The sequence below is a fragment of the Numida meleagris genome, chromosome 25, assembly GCF_002078875.1.
Source record: "Numida meleagris isolate 19003 breed g44 Domestic line chromosome 25, NumMel1.0, whole genome shotgun sequence".
NCBI lineage: Eukaryota > Metazoa > Chordata > Aves > Galliformes > Numididae > Numida > Numida meleagris.
Window position 1 is genome coordinate 4199941 of NC_034433.1, and position 22345 is coordinate 4222285.

Below are 22345 nucleotides of genomic sequence, written 5' to 3' on the forward strand. Positions count from 1 at the left end.
ATACCACCTTGAGATCATTTGTACCATTTAATTATTGACTACGTGATAATTTTTGACTTGCATGTTTATGTTTACATTTACAACCCCATCACTCCAATATAGCTCATAAGCAACGCACTGTAGAACAGCATTTTAATTAAAAAATACATATATCTAGACTCTGCTCGTATGCAGACAGATATTCAAAAATAATTCAGAATGGATCATTTTTGCAGCAAAAATCTTTCGCCAATTTCTAAAAAATGCACTACGAGTCTTGCTTAGAAATTTATCTCGCATCGTGAAGAATAAGTGTTTTCTACCAGGAATCACGGATATGATTAAAAAGATTAATATCTTTATGGATAATTAGTAGAACTAGAGGCAAGTTTTGAAAAGACTTTTTTCAGTTTCTTGGAAGCTGGTCAAAACATTTCAGCTTAAAATAGACCTACAAGGCTGGCACAGCAAACTGACAGGTTATGTGATGGAAACTGTTCCGTTGTGGAAGAGAGGGACACATGTAAAGAAGCACTGCACTTCTGCAGAATGGTGAACTAAGATTGTTCAGTGGCCCTGTGAACAGCTCAGAGTTGTAGGGCTGGACTGCAACTAGGGTGAGCATCTTTTGAAGAGTGCTGGTCAATAAACCGCAAAACACGAAGGGTTTCCAAAAGAGTTTAATAAATAATGAGGTTCTTTTTGTATTGTATAAACTATAAATACACCATGCAGTCCTTTTTTTAACTTAAAATAATTTACAGGCTGAGGTAGGGGGATAGGAGGATGTTGTTGTGGGGTTCAGCTCCGTCTCAGGGTCTCCCTGACTTCCTGCTGAGCACGCACACACAGGCTGTGTCAATCCGGATAAATCGCCAGGCTGCTTGCTTGCCCTCCATGGTCAGTGCTTTGACGAAGGTGTGTGTTGTGGTGCAGTAAGAGTTCCAGTGCTTCGCATCGATCCCTCGGCACCCGCTGGAGACTGGCCTAGGGTCCCGGCACTTGGTCTCAAAAAAGTACTGCTTAAAAACGTTGTTGTTAATGTTGACCTCTCCCAACACGGTCACCTCTTTGCCTTTGATGTCAGTGGCTGTGGTTTTGTCCCCAACCCACATGCTGACACTGTCACACACTGAGAACTCTCCCCGGTGCAATACGGGATGTGCAGTCCTCTTGGTCCTGGCAGTCCTGTTGAGAGAGACTGCACTGCTGAGAAATCCCGTGCTCTGTCCTTTCCTTGACACTGGAGGTGGCTGCGTGCTGAACAGGACCCGAGAAGACCGGAAACGCTTCTTCTTAAAGAAGTTTTGGTCCATAGCGATATTTAAATCTTCTGTTCCATCTGGCATCCAAGCAAAGCGGCTGTGGGTTGTCTGTGGGGCTGCCTTGGAAATGTGCTGTCCGTTACTCTGTTGTGTACTGGGTAAGGAGTGTTCTGCAGGATACTCCAGTGGACCATTGTCCTCTGACTTTGGAGCTGCCTGTGTGCCGATCAAAAAAGCTATAATCAGAGTGTAGTACAGCATGGACATTACGCTATGCACCTAGAACAAAAGAAAAATGTAGTATTACTGTAAGCCATGCTGGCAGAAACAGATGGTGTTGCTGGCAATAAAGGTGTAAGATACCCAGGACCGTTCAGATTTCATCAGGTTCTCATGTGGGTACCAGATGTTGATCTTCCAGAAGAGCTCATTCAGACAGTATAAAAGTTGTTCATAAAGTGAGAACATTAGAAAATAATAGCTAGATTATTATTAATTCCTCTGGTATTTGTTATTAGAACACTATGAAGCACTTGTTTGGTATTATTAATGCGGAGACCATATGGCGACAGCATGTTCCCAGGAGTAAAATCTCTGGTGATTTTTGCAATAACCTTTTTCGGCCAGGACTGGTCTTTTGGCTGCAAACACCCTGCAGAGGAGCAAGTGTAGAAACAGGACCTTGGCTAAAATAGCTGACCGTTTAGTTCATTCGTCTGCATGGCTGTCCTTTGGGCGAGGGTGGGGACCACCAAGCTGGTATTTGTGGAAGTGGGGGAACCCCAGTGAATCCGGCCATTAGCACACACTCCCAGCCACACTTACCTGCCATGTGGACAGGCCCCAGCACTCTGGCTGGCTCAGCAGCCTCCAGCAGCCTCCATCTATCCCATCTGCCCTTTCGGGACGCACCACTTTGCTGATTTGGGGCAGATAAAGCCCACGCTCCTTCCCAGAAGAGCTCAGACATCACATGTCACAAGGGCAGATGGGATTTGTCCAAGTTCAGGCTGCCTATTAGGACAAATATGGGTATTACATAGGAGCACCATGGGTGACAGACTCTTTCTGGTTGGTATCTTAGGTGTAGCATAGCTAAAACCATTACGGTCACAGTACTGGGTTTAGAGGAAAACACCATCCTTTTCTCAGAGTGCCATGAGCAAGAAGTTGCATAAATGTCCCTGGATAGCAGATCCAAAGCGACTGCTAGTCTTCCTTTATTCTGGAGAATGTGCACATCTGTTTGGGTGTGGATAAATGTGGGACAAATATCTAAAATATCTCTAAGAACAATATTATGCTGGAACACCAGCAGCAGTAATACTTTATTAGGTAACTACCATGTGTTGACTAAATCAGCCATATGTTAGGGAACAAATCAGCAGCAGAGGCATTAAAAACATGATCTGAAACTGCAGTCAAGGGCTGACACTGTATTCCGCTGTGAAGAATTAGTAAGTACAGACAGGATATAAACAGGAAAAAAAAAACAAACCCTATCAATACAGGCTCCTCCCCTGTCTTGGTGCTTTGTTTTGCCTGACATGCCTCAGCTGGCCCTGAATTACAGAGCCCAGCCAGCAGGCAGGCAGCCTCACACCAACTGGACAAACAAGGTTTTTCAGGAAGAGGAATCAGGCTCAGCAATTCCGCTGTGATTTCCCAGCATGTCCTGATGTTTTTCTGGGTTTGGGTCAATGGCTGTTGAAGTTCACCCCTGCTGAAGTTCAGCCTTCTGAAGCTAGAATTCCGAGCAGCACCAAAGCACTCGCTAGGGCTTTGTCTTTGCAAGGACACAGTCTTGCAGAAGATGCAGAACCCTTACATGTACCATAGGGTCCTGTGTGGATACGTCTTATCTCAAATGAGCTGGAATGAAATAAACAGCTGTGTTTGTGCAGGGCTGAGCAAGCATTTAAGAAATCAGCAGAACGTGCCAAATAGACTGAAGAGATGCTACAGTCCCTGCATCATGGGGACACAAGGAGAGAAATGACAGAAACGACTTTAGCAGTTCTCCTTGAAGCCCTTGGACTGGAAGAACTGGGGACAATGTGATGATAAGGAGTCAAATATCTCACAGAGACAATCCTTACTGTTTGTGCTACTTTAGTTTACTTAAAACAAGGCTGACGGTTGCTGCTTGCCCACATGCTGCTCATACTTGAGCAGCCATCATCATCTGTACAAGGAAATAGAACTAGGTGTAGCTCAATAGCCTGGCTATGCACAATTCAAAGAGTAACCCCTTCTCCAACAACCAAATTAAAATCAGATGGGTCACTGCATCTCTAAGAAGTTAGCTTTTCCAACAGAAACGTTAATGGAAAAGGCTTGCAGAACAAACTCCAGGTGCAATTTAGACATGCCAGAACTGCCTCAACCTACTGTGTTTATACATAATACCCATTTTTATTGTTCCTTTCTATAGAAAAGAGGCATAGCAATGCCAACAAAGAGCTCCTTTCTGATTTTCCACCATACCTTTCTTCTCTGAGCTTCTTAGGTCGCATATTTTAAATCTTTGTATTTATATATATAGGATATATATATATGCTGTGCATTCTTGCACCCCCAAAAAAGCATTCTATGGAACCATGGCCCAAACACAGGCAAAAGTATTTGGGATATATGGTATTTTCCTGAAGATTCGGAACTGAATCTTTTAATCAATTATTAAATTAGTAGAAAATAATTTTAAAAAAAGATTTTAAAAGCGGATTAGTCTTGATGACAATGCAGGCAAAAAAATGAACACTTAAGGAATAGGCATGCCTGAAGAGTGTCAGGATTGTGACTCTTCTGCTGATGTAAAGATATTTTACAAGCTGTTTTAGGGGGTTGTTTCTAAACTTGTTATATGCTTGGCTACTAGACTCTTTCGTGGTGCTTTTTGCAATGTGTTCATAGTTCCCACCAAGTGCAGCCACCTGAGCTTCCAGGGAGATGCATAGTTTTAGTGCTGGTACTGCATGGGTCACAACTGTTACCACAAGCCTTTCAATACCAAAAATGCAACAGTTGTACAAAACCAGAGGATATTTAATGAGCCCTGTGACTTCTAAGTGAACTATAAGAAATCTTTTTCCACAGAAGGCATTCTTATTCTGGAGGCAGAGTAAGAGAAGAAGGGGTACATGAGAACTCCCCTATTAGCCAAACAATAGCTAGCTAGCAGATATCAGTGATGCAACTTGTTCAATATGTCAGAGAACTAAGCATTTCCAAAAATAAGAGTATTAAATGCAAACTGCCCTCATCTTCACTTTTCAGAAGACAGGTAATTACTTTTTAATTTCAGGATGACAATTCTTCCCTCATTTGTTCATCAAATGTCCTGCTACCTATTTTCATACAGATCCTTCTTCTGGTATAGATATTTGGACTGCTCTGTGATGCTGGTAATACAAGATTTCAGTCTGCTCTGTGTGTGCTGAGCTTACCTCTGAGTATATTGCACAAAAAGCTGCTCCTGAGAAAGGTCTTTATTTCATCCAGATGCTGCGCTGGGGTTGGCTGCAGCATGCCATCGGGCCAGTTTGGCTGCGTAGCTGAGTCTGGGAGTTGCTTACTCTGTGTTCAACTAGAATTAGAAGTATTTGTTTCAGTAAGTAGGCAGCAAATACATGTTTTCAGTACCCTTCCCCACTTGATAGCAGGAGTACAGGGACAAATCCGCTCTCTTGACTCTGAGCTGTGCCTTTTTCACTGTTATGGTGTAGTAATTGTCTAAAGTGTAGATCTTGGCTTTCAAAATCAGCATGCCTGTAAGATAGATACCTTATTCAGCACCTTTATGAGACCCTAGTTAATGATCCACTGTTCCCAATCTCTCTCAGGCATCTTACAGGCTCACTGTAAGCAGGAGAAATGCAGCATAAGGAAATAATACTTGCTGATGTCACTGTCTGAGCTCAGTTTGCACAACAGATGTAGACAAATGAGCATTCAGACCTCCCATCTTCTTCATCTGGAACGCAAATCTGGTTACAAGTAATGACACCGCAGGTTGTCAGTACTCACTCAAAACCAGAGACAAAACCACAGGATGATTTAGGTTGGAAGGCACCTCCAGAGGCCATCTCATAGAATGATGGAATCATTGAATGGTTTGGGTTGGAAGGGACCCCAAGGATCATCAAGTTCTGACCCCTCTGTCACTGGCAGGGCCACCAACCTCCAGATCTGGCACTAGCCCAAGTTGCCCAGGGCCCCATCCAACCTGGTCTTGAACACCTCCAGGGACGGAGCATCCACAGCCTTTCTGGGCAGCCTGTTCCAGCACCTCACTGCTCTCTCTGTGATGAACTTCCCCATGACATCCAGTCTAAACCTTCCCTCCATCCAGTCCAACCCACCTGCTCAAGTAGAGCCACCTAAAGCAGATCGCCCAGGACCACACAGGCATTTACAGTACCTACAGGATAGTTCCAATGGAAAAAATAAAGTATGCAGATGAAACATCACACAGGTTATCCAGTGGAGGTGATGGGACTCTGCTGATTGTTTGAAATCAGCATTGTTTTGGTGAAGACATGATGCCTAAAATCTTTCATTCGTGTGTGCTCTTTCACCTTTATTTTATTTTCACATCTTTAACCTGAATTCAGTAGATATTGAAAAGGAGAATGATGAGATGGGAGTTTGTTAGCAAAGATTATCTGATTTTTGCTGATATTTGAAAAGAACTTGAGGGTAAAAAATTTGCAGGCACATGAAGGCACAGATGTAGGTGCTTGTCCACTGGCTGCTATCAAGGCAAAAATAACTCTGGTCTTAATTATAACACTGCAAATGATCATATAGGCCCAAATCAAAGGAAAATCATTATTATCCTTATCAATTGAATCCAGTATTTGGATATCTTCTCAGCAGAGAATGTTTCTGATTGTAAAGTCATCTTAAATATTTAGGTAATTGATCTGTTCCATTTCATAAGATAAAGAAGAGTTACATAACATACTCCCATATTGCAAAGTATCCTGCTGGACTCGGTGTGGAAATTCAAGTGCAGCTGCTAATGGAGAACATGCTCCTAACACCAACATACAAAGTAATGTTCAATTTTTTTTAAGTTGAAGTTATTTTATACCTGCAACATGTTCACTAGAGAGCTGGCTGCCATTTTGTGTGGCTATTGTGTTTGGCTCTGCTACCAAGATCCAAATACAACAGCTTAATTTTCATAAATCTGTAATTTTCCAAGCTTGTGTTATACACTCGTTGTATTGCTTTGTGTAGCACTTCTGTATGCTGTATTTTTTGCAAGAGTGTACTAATAAAGCAATAACCCTTTCAATGTACTTTGTCAGTTTAGTAATGATGGAGCTAAAATAGTGACCATTGCCAAAAATAATCCAACAGCTTTTCCTACTGTTCTGCCACCCTAAGAAAACACTGCTTCGGTTCCAACTGGCTGGTTATTTAACCACAAAAGAGTTTATTTTCAGTAGGTTGTATTTTTTTAAGCTCTTTTGCTGTCTTCTTCCCGGATTGCCAGCTGTGGCAGAATCCAGTAAATCATGCAGTGTTATTCAAATGATGCTGAAGACAACGTCTCTATGCTATTCCTTTGTATCTACCATTCCCAGAGAATAATATAATGGCCTACTAAAGACTTGCTTCAGAATTTACATGCATTCAAGATTACAAACTTTTGGGGAAAAAAACGAACAAAAGAAAACACTTCATTCCTACTCCTTAGTGTCTGCACTGAGCTGATGAGCAAGAAAATGGGAAATTTTAATGAATTCAAGATTTAATTCCTCTATTACATCTACAGTGACTCATCTTGTAAATAAGAGGTTTATGTATGCTGAAGAGCCAGTTGGAAATTACCTGTGTCTCATGCACTTCCTTTTGTTCTAAAGGCCTCCAGTGCTGAAATGCTCTTTTGAGTATTTCTAGGGAGAGCAGTAGACTGAGAAAGATGCTGCCCTGCTGCAATGATCATGCATCATGTCACCATGATCATCACCATCACAGGATGGACAACAACCTTAGTCTAAGCAGTGATAATAACAAGGGTGCTTGATAGCCCATGATGCTTCTGTCCTTGGACAGTTAAAGAAAAAAGGTATTGTGAATCATGATCTGAAGGGTGAGGATTCACCAAACCAGAAATCTATCAGAATTTGGAAAACATTTATATTTGAGCTTCATTTTATTCTTCTTGGGCCATAAGCAATCGGAATGACTTATTTGCAAGCACCTAATTTTGTTACTCCTATCCTCCTGAACCAGTACCCAAATATTTTGATTGCTAATGCCTCTGCAAAGAAGCAGCCTACAGATGACATCTTCCCTGCGCCCATCTGCCTGGGCCTCACTTCAAGGGATGATTTCACAGCACTGCTAAAGGCTCCTAAAGCCCCGGTTCTGTTTGTCCTGAAACCTCAGCCATCAGCAATGGAACAAAGGAGCACAGTTCTTTATGATTTCTGTACATGCTTTGGTCCCAGAAAAGAAATCAAGTCTACTGCCCATCAACTTTCTAGCTTCTTTGACAAGCCATTCACTCCAAATGAAAATACCCGATAGGAGAGATCCAGCCTGCAGCAACAGGTGCTGGATTCTTGCAGTAGACATTGGAGACTCATGACTGAAGAGCACAACGAGAAGATTCTTGCACAGGACACAAGAGCTCATCTTGCAGTGGGATGCAGCTCTTTTTGTGACAGGCTGGCTGTTTACACAGTGAGAAACATGCACATTCTGCTTTGACAGAAGAGAAAATTATGTCATATACAAGATAACAAACTGATATTCAGCAAATACAAGATACCAGATCTCTGTTCAGATAGAAATCCCCTTAGTGCAGTGAGGGAAAAATGAGTTAATGGTCACTTGAGATAAATCTCTCTGAAAATAAATAACAGAAACCAACTTTAGAAGGATCATGTGAATCTGATTAGTCTGAAGTCAGTGGCCTCAATGGAATAAAACTGGTAAAATAAAGTTAGCTAGAGAGAAAAATGCTGAGTAGAAAGAAGTTACCTGACTGTACTACAGTTGTATGTAATCTGCATATTATAATCTTGTAAAGCAAACCCTAAAATTTAGGATTGACACGTGATGATTTGTTGATTTGTTTGATACTTTCACTATGGACTACAAAGTGTATGTGTATTTTATAGGGCAGCAGGGTTTCCTACACCCTAATTTGCTGGCACCAAGCTGTGACTGGAGATCTCAGGCACTAACTGACAGGGACACTACTGTCAGCATGAATGGGAGAGATCCATCTCACCTGTAGAAAGCTGGCTACATTTGAGATCTGTGGAAACAGATGCTTCCATCCTACCTTGTCCTCTCCTCTCTCTACACCTTTTCCAAATGGTTCTTGAGCTGATTCTGCCAGGTGCGTACCTTGGTATTTTTGGTTTCCAATATGAAATGACCTGAAATGGAGATGAAATCCAGAGAACTAAAAGATGTGTTATACCACATGGAAGAACTGGAATTTCAGATTTTTTTTTTTTTTTTTTAATGAAACTTCCAATATCAAACTGGAATTCATCTGGAAAGAGAAAGTACAAGGGTAATCAGACTACAATGTTAGTATCCCATCTTACAGCCAAAAGTAGTTACGGCAGAAAAATACGTCTTTAAGGGCCAGTAAGCTTTTCCAACTAATGATCTTATTCCAGCTATTCAGAAGGGAATGTAAATTCTGATTCTTGTCCAAATCTTTGTTAATAAGAACCAGCTGAATTCTAACAGCAATACTAGCTTTTTTTAAAAAAAAAAAAAAATTCAAGCTTGTATTTTTTTAATCTTTCTTCATTTTTCTACCACTGTGCAAACAAATTTGAAACAAATGAGATGTTTAGATATCTAACACGACTTGCAGTGTAATGCATAAAGTGTAGTTACTCCAAAAATGAAGAAAATAAAACAACATCCAGAAATGATAGTAATGATCTTCATGTCTTCTAATGATTGATAGCTGTGTTTCAGACTGCCCTGTTCCGTTCATTCCATACCTCAAAAAGGAAATTCATCTTATCTCCCAATACATTTACACTGATTAAAAGCATCAAAGATATTTTAGTGGGAATTCTGAAAACACCAAAGGGAAGTTGAATTCTGTCTGTATTTGGCAAGTCAGAATATAGGAAAGAGGCAGCAAAGAAGGCTGACGTTGAGAGAAACTTCAAATGTATGTTGTACCTCTGCTGTGGAGCTGCTTGCACTTCATAAAAATTTTGTGGCCAGAGCAGCTCACAATGACATATCGGACTTTTTTTTTCCATTAAAAAACAACTTGCAGATAAAGGATTGCAAAATTAAACTCCCATGGTACAAAATAGGAATGTTCCTGTGTCCATTCAGAAATTTCTGAGATAGTGGAGAAATAATAATGAAATTGAATATGTGCTATTTTGCATCTTCCTCTGAAAAAAATGTCAAGTCATTGAATAGATCAGTTAAGTGATCAGTAGTTCACTTAAACCAGCCACTAGCTTATGGTCTGTCTGTAGAAATCACTTTTGTAGAAGGTGAAGAACCTGAAGAATAATATACTGTCCTTACTGATCAGTTTCTTTCTCTAACAGCTAGCTATGCTCCTTTATTTATTTTTTTGAAAACTTTTAAAGATATTCATTGCTATTTCTGAATTAGCTCTTTTACCTTCATGAGGCCTATGGAGACTTCTTAATGGTTGGATACCTTCTCTAATGATTTGCTTTACCAGACAATATGGAAATTGTGGCAACAAAACTCAAATGAGCTTTAGAAATAGACTGTCTTACTTCTATTGCAGTTGACGCAGTCCCCAACATAGTCACACTCAGTCAACACCTACCTTATTTTACCTGTATTTAACTCATTTTGTTAAAAATACACATAAGTTATAGGAATAATACTTAAAATTTAAAATGCTTTTTTTTTTTAACATACCACATTCGTGGTTTGTTTCTCACTAGTGGTTCGACTTCTCTATTCTTTGACATACCTTGTAAATTTGAGAGGTGTCTTGATTGTGAATGACTAGCAGACATAAACAAGGTGACCTGTGAGCCACGTGCTGCTATATATGGGGTGACATGCAAAGATTTGAGCAGATATTTGCATATCTCCTCATTGCAAAGCCTGAGCTTTTTCTGAAGATTGTAATGGTCTTGTACTCCATCCACTTCTCCCATTGTCATGGTTCAGCCACCCATTTTCCCCCATGCATTAAAAACAATGTCCTAATCAAACAGTTAAGTTGGGTGCAAGACAAACTTTCAGATTTGAAGGCCTCCTCTCAGCCTCCTTCAGACTAAACAACCCCAATTCCCTCCATCATCTCTCAAAAGTCTTGTTTTCTCCTCCCTTCACCAACTTTGTTGCTCTTCTCTGCACACACTTGAGCAACTTAATATCTTCCTTGTAGTGAGGGACCTAAAGCTGAACGCAATATTTGAGGCATGTGCCTGCATATAAGGGGATGAGTGTTTCCCTAGCTGGCCACACTCTTTCTGATGCAGGCTGTGATGGCACAGACCTTGTTCACCTGGCCACAATGCTGGCTCACATTCAGCCAGATGTTGACCAGAACCCCTGGGTCCTTGTCCAGTGGGCAACTTCCAGTCACTCGTCCCTAAGCCTGTGTTGTTGTATTGATTGTTATGACCCAAGTGCAGGACCTACCACTTACCCTTACTGAATGCATGTTCTTAAGTGTTTATTTTCAGTATTCCATCATCATCTGGTTACTGAATTCAGATTTTGCTACAGTCAAAAAGTGTAATGGGGAAGATGCATCTCTTCCCTTTTTGTTATGCTCTTGCACGTTTCCACAGCTTTTCTTCTAGAACTCTTTGGCCTTGTTCTAGGTCTGAATAAATCTTAATGCCTAAATTGCAAGATCACGCTAATCACTGATGTTGCATTGTTCACACTTAAACTACGTGTGGCTCATGGACTTCCCTGTTATGCAGAGTTTCAAATGCAGTAATTCAATAAGAATAGGCCATGATTAGAAGATTACTGCTACTGTGTCTAGCAGTGCATTATTGCCCCATGGTCTTTTATTATCATCTTAGGTATGAACATTTTTCGTGTGAAAAATCAATAGATTGAATGTGCAAATGTTTAGAACTGGGATGATCAAATTGCTGCAAAAAATGTTCCCACTGTACATTCTTCAAAATAGTCTCAAGAAGCTGACTAAACAAAAACTTCTTTTTTAGCACTGTTTCACATAGTTTAAAAAAAAAAACATATAGAGGAAGGAGATGAAATGGGAGGAAGCCCTTTTGCAAATCTGGGAATGGTAACTTGTTATGGGAATGAGAAGCTACAGAAATAATAACCTGTAAATAACATTTAAAGACTACAGCTGGTACATGCAACAGAGCTTGAACTTCAGCACATGCTTCTTACAGTTTAGTAAGTGAAAAACATTGCAGAGAAATGCAGATATGCTCCAAGCAAGATATGAAGAGCCTTTGGTTGCTCAAATTATTGGATGACAACTCCAAAACCTGTGAACTCATAGCTTAAAAGCAGTGCTGCCTCAAGCTGATAGCAATTGGATGTTGTTGATGCCTCTGCTACAAATGAAGCCTACTATTCTAATCACTGTGGATAGTGAGTTATATTCAAGCATAACTCATAACGTAATGCTTTGTAAGGACTATATTCTCTGGCCAGGATGCAAAGTGCTAGCTTTGTGCAAACTTTCATATTAGAAAATGGTAACTTGAACTCACGGATACACTGATAAGAGCTGATTACTATGCTAAAAGTAGGCCTGAAAATCTCTTCCAAGAATTATGGCGTTTTAATTAGAAGAATGTGGACAAAGGCTTAATCTTATTAGTAAGGATAGTGAGGGATAAGGCAGAAACAAAGTCCACAGCAACATAGCCTAAACATGAAAATCAACTGCTTGGAGGCTAGTACCGACTATACTAGCTACAGCAACAGAACTGTTCCTCTTTGACATAAAAGCTTAAGTTTGGCAATGAGTAATTTGAAAGAACTCTCTCTTCTCCTGCCTTCTAACTGTGAGTTACCTCACACCCACTTATTTGAAAGCACATAGCGGAAACGTAGGGAAAGGTATTTTAAATTTAAGAACTGAATTCACAGATTTGTGAAAATAATTAAAAAATGATCGTTTTAGGCATTCTGAAGTCTTGTGACGTTCAAGGATAAATAAGAATCTCAACTGTAGCCGATTCCAACAGATGCTAATCTGTCCCTTGGCTTTGCAGTCTGCTTGAAATAGTACTTGTTTCTTCATGTCATGCCTCTGGCAATGCTTAGTGAAGTTAGAATTACAATCGCCAATGAATCCCATTCTTAATGTCATTAACTTTCTAAACTGTTCCCCATAGCTGGCAGCCTTTCCATGCGGAGAGACCTACTTAGTTGGAAGCTGGGAGAGTGATGGTTTGTCTGCCTAGAATCATCGTGCCTTTAATTGAAATTTGTTTAACTTGGTTCATTACGTCCGTTTCTTGATGGTGATCACAACTTTGCACCCTGGCTGCATTTCTGCTGTGGCTTACCTATTAGTGGAAGGAAAAAAAAACAAGCTCTGTGGTTAATTAAGATGATTTTTACAAGTAGAACTTTTTCTTTAACTGAATTGTTAACATCATAAATTCAGTAAATATTTGAATTGAAGATTAGAGACATGGTTCATCTGTAGATTCTGTTCTCCTTTCTAGCTTAGGAAGCGATTTGACAAAATACTGGTTTCAGTGGCCGCTTGTCCACAAATTGATACATAACCATGGTCAGAACCCATAAACCACAAGCTTAAGGTTGATTCCAAATTAGGGACAAATATTGATCAGAAAGCAACAAGAAAGGCCCAAATGACGAGGACTATATGTCAAACAGAAAACACAAGCGGCAGTACTGCTATTTGTGTTCATTAGTCCTGTAGTTGTATAACAGATCACAGGTTACAAGTTTACTTTCCTTCTCTCAGAACATGAGTCAGGGGTGACCAAAATGATGTGTGTTATAACATGAGCTTGACAGTCATCACTTTAGCAGATGGGGAAGTCAAATATTCACTTCTTAATAAGAAAAAGTAAAGCTGATTAATCATCTGAGTCATCCTGCTCTAGTTCAGTGTTGGTATGAATGGCATTCCCTATGGATCAGCCTACGCAGAAGGAAATGCTAGACTGCAATCAAGACCTAGTGACTGAGTTCAATCAACTGTTTCAAAGTATCAACCATAAATTTTTGATAAAATGGAAAGTGGGGATTTTCTTCTCTCAATCATGCAGTTAATCCATTCCTGAAAACTTGTATTTTGCTGGGAAAACAATTTGAGTATTTCCACGAGGGCCCCTTCAAACTAGAACTTTATTACGCCTTTTACAAGCTTACATTATGTTCCACTGCAACATACAGATCAATGGACTGGAAAATGGCACTTGCCCTTTCACATTCTTCTCTCTGAACAATGATGCAATGCACTGTTTCTGGGACAGAGAAGTGGCAGAGACTCCGTGATTCAGACTTGCAGAAGGCAGAAAATCTTTAGAAGCTTTTAGAAGATAATATTAACCTACTGCAACTCTTGCAGATACCACTACTAGCAGCAAAAATCCCACCTGGAAGGGATCGGGATATTTTGGAGTTAAGTCAGTTAAGTTCTGTTGTCGTTTTCTAGAGGAATCAATCCCAAAAGGTTATTTCTGAGTGTTTTGTTTCTTATATCTAGCAAAAAGTGTTTCCAGCAGCAGCTGAAGAAAGTTCCTGTCAATTTTTGGCAAGAGCTTGTCCACTTGGAAAAACAGTGGTTATCTGAATATTAGTCTAGTTCCTGATGCCCCAGGTTATGTGCAGTGATGAAGAATTTATCATCAGCACATCTGTAAGTGAGTCATCTTTTTTCTTGCACTCACATGGCTTCACAATTTTACTGCCTGCTTGCATTGACGTAAAATATTGGATATTTGTCATGTGAAGCTATCCTATTCCATCCTATTTGGAATTTCCAATATTACAAGCACAAATAACACCTTAACACCACGTCGCAGTTAATATATCCGTAATCATCCTGTAAGCTACATGATATGACACAGTATTCTTCGTTAATTAGCAATCACATAATGATAAAAATTACAACCCAGACATTTGGCTGCAAATGGTACACCTGGAATTAAACATCTTTTTATCCAGCTCTATTACATAGCACAGATTGCGGTGCGAGCGCCTTAGATAAGATATTACAAAGTAAGCAAGAACTACTTTTATATTTTTCCGCTGGCGTAAGGTGATGAATTCATCTAATGCCAACAAGGCTTTACCCAACATAAATACCAGAAATGGAGGATTTCTTGTTTGGCTTTTATAGTTTGTTGAATGATGGCATTGCTGGGAGGAAAGCGTAATGAAGCTCAAAGAAATGGGAGAAACAGGGTAAAGGGTTTTGTCAGAGCTCTTCTCCAGACTTCAGAGGTGTTTCCTGGGCTGTGTGTCTTAACACAAGTCCATGCCATATTAATTCTGCAGGCAATGTGGAGCTTCCCCATGTGAGTTTGGGGAATGCAGAAAGCGATATAAATTCTCACTCCCAATTCCCACTGGGCCTTTTACGAACTATGCATTAAATTCCCACAAAGTTTCGCTCCGTTTATAACGCTAATTTTTCAATCTGGTTTGCGGCACTAGGTAACGTAAACCAGAAATAATTTCTCTGTCTACCTTTATGTTCAACCGTCTTAAGAACAGCATTTGGGTGAAAGCAATAGAGAATTAAAAGAAACTGATATCCACAGTGACAAAAAAAAGTTTGCAGTTAACTCTTGCCTACTGACCCTCTGCAGATGCCATGCCTTGGTGACCCCTCCTAAAGGCCATCATACAATTATTTCCATGATCAGTGCAGTTATAGCATTCCAGCAGAGCTGATCAGCTGCGCTCATCAGAAGTGGGAGTTTTTCTTGACATAGTTCAACTGAGCTGTTCAGAGGGCTGTCGTAAAGCATGAGCATAAACACCTTGCAGAGCTGGGGCTGCTACACAGAATATCTCGAAAGGATCATGAAATAATGGGCAGGAAATGATGCATTTCAGAAAGTGCAGGCTGTGTTGTTCACCGCAGGGCAAAGAAATGTCTTTGTGAACAAGCAGTGTTTAATACCTGAGTCACCCAGGCCATAAAGGCTTCCAGAAATAAAAGATATATTTCAAAGTGGAAAAAACAGATAATCTTTGAGATAGAGCTGTTAAACGTGCCATAATCAAAGTCATATACAGCAATGAGGTACCTGGCTAATAATCAAAGTCATATACAGCAATGAGGTACCTGGCTAATAATCAAAGTAATATATAGTAATGAGTTACCTGGCTAATTTCCATTGCAAAATTTTCCAATGTTTTCTTTTTTTAATAGCCTGGATTGAATATGGTTGTATCAATAACAAAATAAAGACAAGCAAAGCAAGTCAATAAGCTAGACCACGAGAAGATCTGTCTCTATTCCCATACAATAGAGAGGGAAAAATAACTGATTAAGAATAGGAAAAAAAAAATGAAATTATTATTTTTAGACAAGTGAAATCACGTTTAACAAACAGAAAACTTTCAAAGAACTGATCTGCTCTGACAAGGAAGCAGGTTCATTCTGACACTTATTCATTTATTTCATTCATTTTAATTCTTGGAAGTTTCATATTTACATAACACGTACAGTGATAATATTTCTGTGGGTGTTACGTAAACACAGGCCAAAAATGACATGAAAGAAATCTGCTCTTCTGTATTTTTTTTTCCATCTTTGTGCTTGGATCTTTTTGCATTGACAGTGACAGTTTAGATATGTAACAAATCAATGGGAGTACACTCTGCGCTTTTGTTAGCACATTGTTACATACCCTTTGGAAATAGGAAATTTCATAATGGAGTCAACAGCAAAAATTAGGAAGCATTTTTTTTTTTAATCAACGTAATGGTCCATGCCTGGAGAAGCTAATTCGGGAAGTCCATCGAGTTTTCTGGTTACTGCAGGTATGGTTTCTGAGAGCGGCTTGGGTTTTGTTCAGAAAATAACAACAGGAACTACTGTCAGACTGAGGGGAGATCATGTTGGGGTTTGGGTTCTAAAATCCAGGCCAGGATTTTTGCTGTGTGCATGAAATATCCATGAAAGATTTCCTTTTGAAGGATAGGACGAGGAAATTTGAAAGCCAACTTCATGCGATACAACTATTACCAGCAAGAGAGGATGCGAATCTGATAGAGTTTGATTTGGATCTTCTGATACTGTGAACTACCATGCTGTAAAATCTCAAAGCTTTACTTTAAATACATGAGCTAAGAAAAAAAAGAGTCTTTACTAGCAAATGATCATGGCCTCCAAGGTAAGGAGGAGTCAAGGGTGTTTCATTCTTTGTTCAGTGGCACCAAAAATTCAGCACTATGGGAGCTTAGCAGTGAAGCCATCCTGCATGTTATTTCCAAATACATCACAAAGACGTTTTCAGTTTGGGCTTAGATAACACACCAGAGAAGTCTCATTCATGTGCGTATGTAGGTACGGCCTGATGTCTACATGCATATAGAACCATAGAATCATTACGGTTGGAAAAGACCTCTAAGATCACCAAGTCCAACTGTCAGCCCATCCCACCATGCCCATAACCACGTCCCTCAGGGCCACATCTCCATGATTCTTGAACACCTCCAGGGATGGTGACCCCACCACCTCCCTGGGCAGCCTGTGCCCGTGCATCACGACTCTTTCAGAGAAGAATTTTCCCTATTGTAGTAATTTTCATCTTAATAGCTGTATGCAAGCTCAAAATATTGAACAGTACTTCGTGTGTTTTCTCCTGCTATACAATAATGGTATAATTTAAACATCATTCAAATGAATATAACCACCCATGCATTATGCCTGTAAGTAGTCAAGTACTCTCATTCATCTGAACACATGAAAGCAACTATGTAGTGTGGTGTCCTTGTGTAGTGTGGTGTACTCAGGTGTGCTGTGCACTCAGACATGCTGACTCGTGGACTTCTGTAGTCAACTGTTACCCGCTTTAGTGACTTTACAACTCTCCACCAATACAGCCAGTACGTTTTCTTGTTTTACTTCATTCTCTTTCTGAGATGTGGACGATGACAAGAACCACGTGCAATATTCAGGATCTGGGCATAGTATAGGCTTATGTCAAGAGCCTGAATTTTTCCTGCCACCATCTACAATGCATAAATAGCTTTAATGTTAGTGGAATTGGGCAGATAGAGTACACATAAATCACTTTAATAGTTACTAACATCTATTGGCAAAAGCAAAAAGAGTCTTGCTTTGCTTGGCCATGTATTTTTTGGTGTAATTAATTCAGCAGAGCTGTAAAAAGGGCATTGTACAGCCACACACATCCCATAGGGCATCCATCCCAGAACAGGAGATCTTTCAATCACAGAAATGCTTTTAGATACATCTGCTTGCATGAGTATTCACAAAACAAATTCAGGATAGGGAGAATTGCCTTTATCGCACTGTTATGTGTGCCTTTCACCCTTACACTATGAGACAAGTTCTGCAGGACAAGATGTTATCTTGCATTTCTCCAAGCATATCAGCTGATCTAAAAGACATTTTAATTTCACTATCAGTTTCTGAATAAGCCCTTCAAACTCCTTTTGGTGAGAGGGCAGTTGCCTGCAGAGGTCACCACTGCTGTTGCCCGTTTGAAAGGTACTGGGTTTCACTAGCTTTTATTGGATGTACAAAACAGACCAATATTTCTAAGCCCACCAATACCATCATTTGACTTTTAGTGCTAGAATACTAACTCTTCTGGAATTAAGCATTAATTTTATTAACCCTTTTATTTTTAACGGCAAAGCTGCTTTGGAACTGAAACAAATGGCAGAACTACGCTACCTCCTTAGAAGTTAGGGATATTTTTCCTACATGTCTTCAATTGAATTCAATTGATGCTAATTGCTGTGCATTCAATATTCTATTCGTTCTAAAAGCATCTTGCAGAGAAAAGCAATTAATGGAATTTACACTTAAGGGAACATTTTTATATGCCTAAAGTCATGGAGCAGTAATTTATTCTATGGATGGAAGTGATCTAGATTTTAAATGTTCTGACCCTGTTCTGTTTATCCCACTAAAGAAGGGCATTTTGCACTCAAAAGTGCTAACCTTTATATGTATTTTAAGTATTTTTCTGATATGATGTTTGCACTAGTCTACATAATGCCTGTGAAATGCTAACTTATCATTCTATATAATAGCTACTTAGCATGTGGGTTAGAATGATCCTTTGTGCTAATTGTGATTTTCCACTGAATTTAAATGAAGACATCTGAAAAGATAATTTGAGCTTTTGATTGAGAAAATGGACACTGCTTTGCTAAGAGAGAGAAAAATAAAGCCACAGTTACTTTCTTTGCTATCTTTTTTGTCAGACTGACGCATCCCTTCAGGGTGAGAGGCTGGGACCAGTCAAGATGTGACATGACCATTACTATGCTGCACACATTCATCAGATTGAGTTCCTCTGCAGATCTTGCTGAGATTTATTACAAAACATTTCATCTATAAACTTCAATATATTTCGGGACAAATCTTTCTTATTTTACTGGTTCTTCACCCCACCACTGCAGTGTTGTAACCTTCTGACTTTCAGACAAACATAAGATGGTTGTTGTCAGGGTCACTTTCACAAAAGCCTGTTTTCCATAATATCTAAACCAACTCAGAAGTGCAAAGAACACATGAACTTACTGGCAAGTTCACTTCCTGCCTATCTTTTTTGCAGATAATTGTCACATTTTACTTTGGCTTAGCAAAAAAAAAAGTATGAAAAAGGCTTTATTGTAACACACTAAGGATTGAAAACACCCATCAATGATTTGTCTTATAGTCACAATGCAGCTTGGAAGTTGTGGCAGCTTGGAAAAACCAGCCTGACAAGCACACTCACTTCCCCTGTTCCTTTAAAACTCCTTGAGCATATAAGGGAAATTTAAAGTGAAGAAAGCAACTGAAGCACAAGCACTTTTTGTTCCCAGCACACAAATTCTTCTTGTCTCTATGACTGGGATCCCCATTTCTGCCTCTGACTGTTGCATCAGATAAAACAGCGTTAGCACCCAGCATAAATCAATAAACACTGTCAGTTTCGGTCTGTCAAGGCAGCAGGCAGTTTGTAAGCTTTTTCAAGTGGATATCCTAGAGGATATAGACGGTGTAACCTACAGCTGTCCCTATAGCTGGAAGGTTTCTGCCTTGGGCCATTCACACTTTGATTTGCCAGAATTCCTATTTATTTATATTAGGAAAAAAGTTACCTTGAGTAGAATTGCCATAAAAGAAAAGGAAAATATAATTGAGCCTTATATTCAGAACTAAAACAAAGAATTTTCATATAGAAGTAACTACAGTGCCATGCAAATAAAACTAAATTTGTATTTACCTGGATAGAAACAACGAGGAGAATACTTACCTTCCTCTAAGGTTAAACCGTTCTTAGAAAATATTTGTTTCAAGCTTTGAATTTAAGCACAAAAGCTTTGTGAACATGTTCCAAACGTGCACGCAATTCAACATGCGTTGCGGATACCATCTTCAGCTTCACTAACCAACATTTTTTTATGAGCAAACAGGGTTTTTAAGCGAGGAGCACTCCGTATTTCAAAAACGCTCCACGGGAGCGCAAACCCCTGCACAGCAAAATCACATCGGCTGATGCTGAGGAGCCCAAACTTCCACAACTACTTCAGTAGCCACACGACTTGCTTTGGGAAAACTGGCTGCTCTGCGGTCACTCACCTTAGAGGGGACGGGAATCTGGAGGGCTGTCCAAGCGGCTTTGCAGTCTGTAGCACCCCAGTCTGTGGATACTTTCCCAAGCCAGAAGAGCCATTCACATTCCCTCTGCCTTTCCAGCCTCATTCACTGCTCTCAGGGCTCAGCTAGCTGCACTGACTCACAGAAATCAAGCTCCCTCAGGGTCCTAGTGCTGTAAACGTGTGGGAGCTGCACAGACTCGTAGGAATTCTGCTGCTGGCTTGGTGCCTAGCCCGTGCAGTGATGGACAGATGTGCAGTGAAAGTTTGAAAGCATGCACTGGTTGTATGACTGTGCATGCATAATACCAAGAAAAGCCTCCGACTTCCTGGTTCCACTGTCAAGAGCTGGCACTCTCTTTAAGGGATTTTTTTTTTTTTTTGGGTCTTCGGCATTTCTACTTTGCATCTTAATCCCTGCACTCAATTTAAAGAAACTCTGGGCTCCGTCATTAACGGGCCCTTTTGAAATTAATCTCTAGAGCCCTTTACTCATCTCATCTGTCAATAAACAAACCTGAAGGAACACTAATAGTTAACGAGGGAAGCGGTGCACTGAGTTGCCTGCAGAAATCCCCACTATTGGCCCTCTTTAACAGGGCTCAGCCAAACACAGCTCAAGAGTAGCAAAGAAATATTTGATCCTGACTTGGGGCAGAGGAAAAGATTATGTAAAAACCCTTCCAGCCATAATATTCTGTGTTTAACATGCTTACCTTAAGCAGCAAAGAGATATGGAAATGTTTTCCATTATTTTTTATGAAGGAGGATTAAGCACTTGCAGCAATGAAACAACTGTGTGTTTTAAGCACTGATAAATAACAGGAGGAATACAAAAGCAAAGAAAAACAGAAGATAAAGAAAAAGCCACGGGCAATTGGCTAACTACACTGAGAACTGTGAAACAGCAACCTGGGATTTCACCGTTCTCATTCCATCGTTGGGAACCTTTGTGATTGCACAGAGACACAACCAAAATAATTAGACCGTCCTCCACAGAAAACAAGAACACTGCATTTTCTCAATATGGCAATAATCAAACCTTTTTCCATTCCACCCAGAAGAGGGCAGGCGTCTGTAGAGACTTATCCCTAAGATCTTTTGGGCATGGAAAAAAAGCACAAGCATGTGGAAGATACTACGTAAAGGTGTGGAGCAAGAAGGAAAAACAGCTTTGAGATCATGGTGTTTCTTGTTTGTCACATGGATATGTTGTTTTTTTTGAACGTGTATCAAGCAGATCTTCATGTTTTATTAAACTTAGAAGATAATTCCTACATTCTTTTCTCATAGTGCCAAACATAACAGTGGCTTCAGTACTGGACTCCAGAGTGGTGTCCATTTAAAATTGCCTGAAATGCCTTTAAGAAAAATCTAAATATAAAATGATTAATGCAAGTGCACAAACTACCATCCCACTTTGCCAGAATTATTCAGTTGTTTTTCTGGAAGAAAAATGCTTTCCATACGTTATCCTAGTCACAGGCCAAAGCACGATGCCTTCATCTGCGCTGACAGCCATTAAGAGTTTGTGAAAGCATTGCCTGTAAAACTTGACCTCAGGAGTTGGCCTTAGCTTCATATTTCACTGCAGAAATGCCAAATTGTTCTTGCATTGAGTGAGCATTTATCTCACTCATTTGGTAGAATATACGCAGATCAGGGCTTTGTGCTACAGAATTTGAAGAAGCATTGTAGCCCACCATGGCTGCAGCATACAGCATCAAAACAGAGAAGAAATTAATGTTCAGCATCTCTACAATAGATTTCTTGGCAAAAGCTGTCTGTTTTTCTTAAGAGTATGGTCACAAAACCTCTTTCAGGCACTGTAACAATAATGTACCATATTTGTACTTAATCCATTGCATTAATCTCTGTCTAAAGAAATACTCCTCTTACACGATATTCTTCTACCTCCTGAGTCTACACCAGCAAAGAAAGCTGCAGCAGTCACTGAGAAAAAGCACCAGCTTGTATTCTCTGCTTTTATGTTCCCACATAACCTCACACAAACACCATTTTAGCTTCTGGAGGAGGAGCGCTGTTATGGGCACAGTGCAATGAACAGAAGCGTGTAATTCCAGGTGGACTGCTGCAGGAAGAGCTGAGTGGCTGAAAGCATTGCACAGAGGTTACATATCTTCTCCTTTTAGCAGCGCTTTGAAACACAGATTTAAAGAGAGAAGTCTCACCACACACATTTTCTTAACTTTTATCCTCTGTGAGCTAAGGATTCTCTTGCTTTGACAAGCTGCTGCATGAAAGGTGAAGGACAGTGATGTCAGGCTGTGTAAGGGAAGATGTGCCCTGGAATCAGAGAA

At 40.0% G+C, this 22345-nt stretch overlaps 1 protein-coding gene across 22 annotated transcripts in view; it reads right to left on the reverse strand.

Moving 5' to 3' along the window:
• Nucleotides 642-22345, reverse strand: part of NGF (nerve growth factor) — a 49783-nt gene continuing 28079 nt past the window's right edge. For 11 of the 22 annotated variants that reach the window (XM_021377195.1, XM_021377197.1, XM_021377194.1 and 8 more), the window contains one exon: nucleotides 642-4830. In XM_021377195.1, coding sequence (XP_021232870.1) covers nucleotides 792-1511 — 720 coding nt within the window. In that variant the 5' untranslated portion in view covers nucleotides 1512-4830 and the 3' untranslated portion in view covers nucleotides 642-791. Of the gene's footprint in view, nucleotides 4831-8550; nucleotides 8648-19681; nucleotides 19971-20007; nucleotides 20391-22345 lie in introns of those variants that run through there. The other 11 variants (XM_021377204.1, XM_021377203.1, XM_021377199.1 and 8 more) reach the window with 11 other exon arrangements.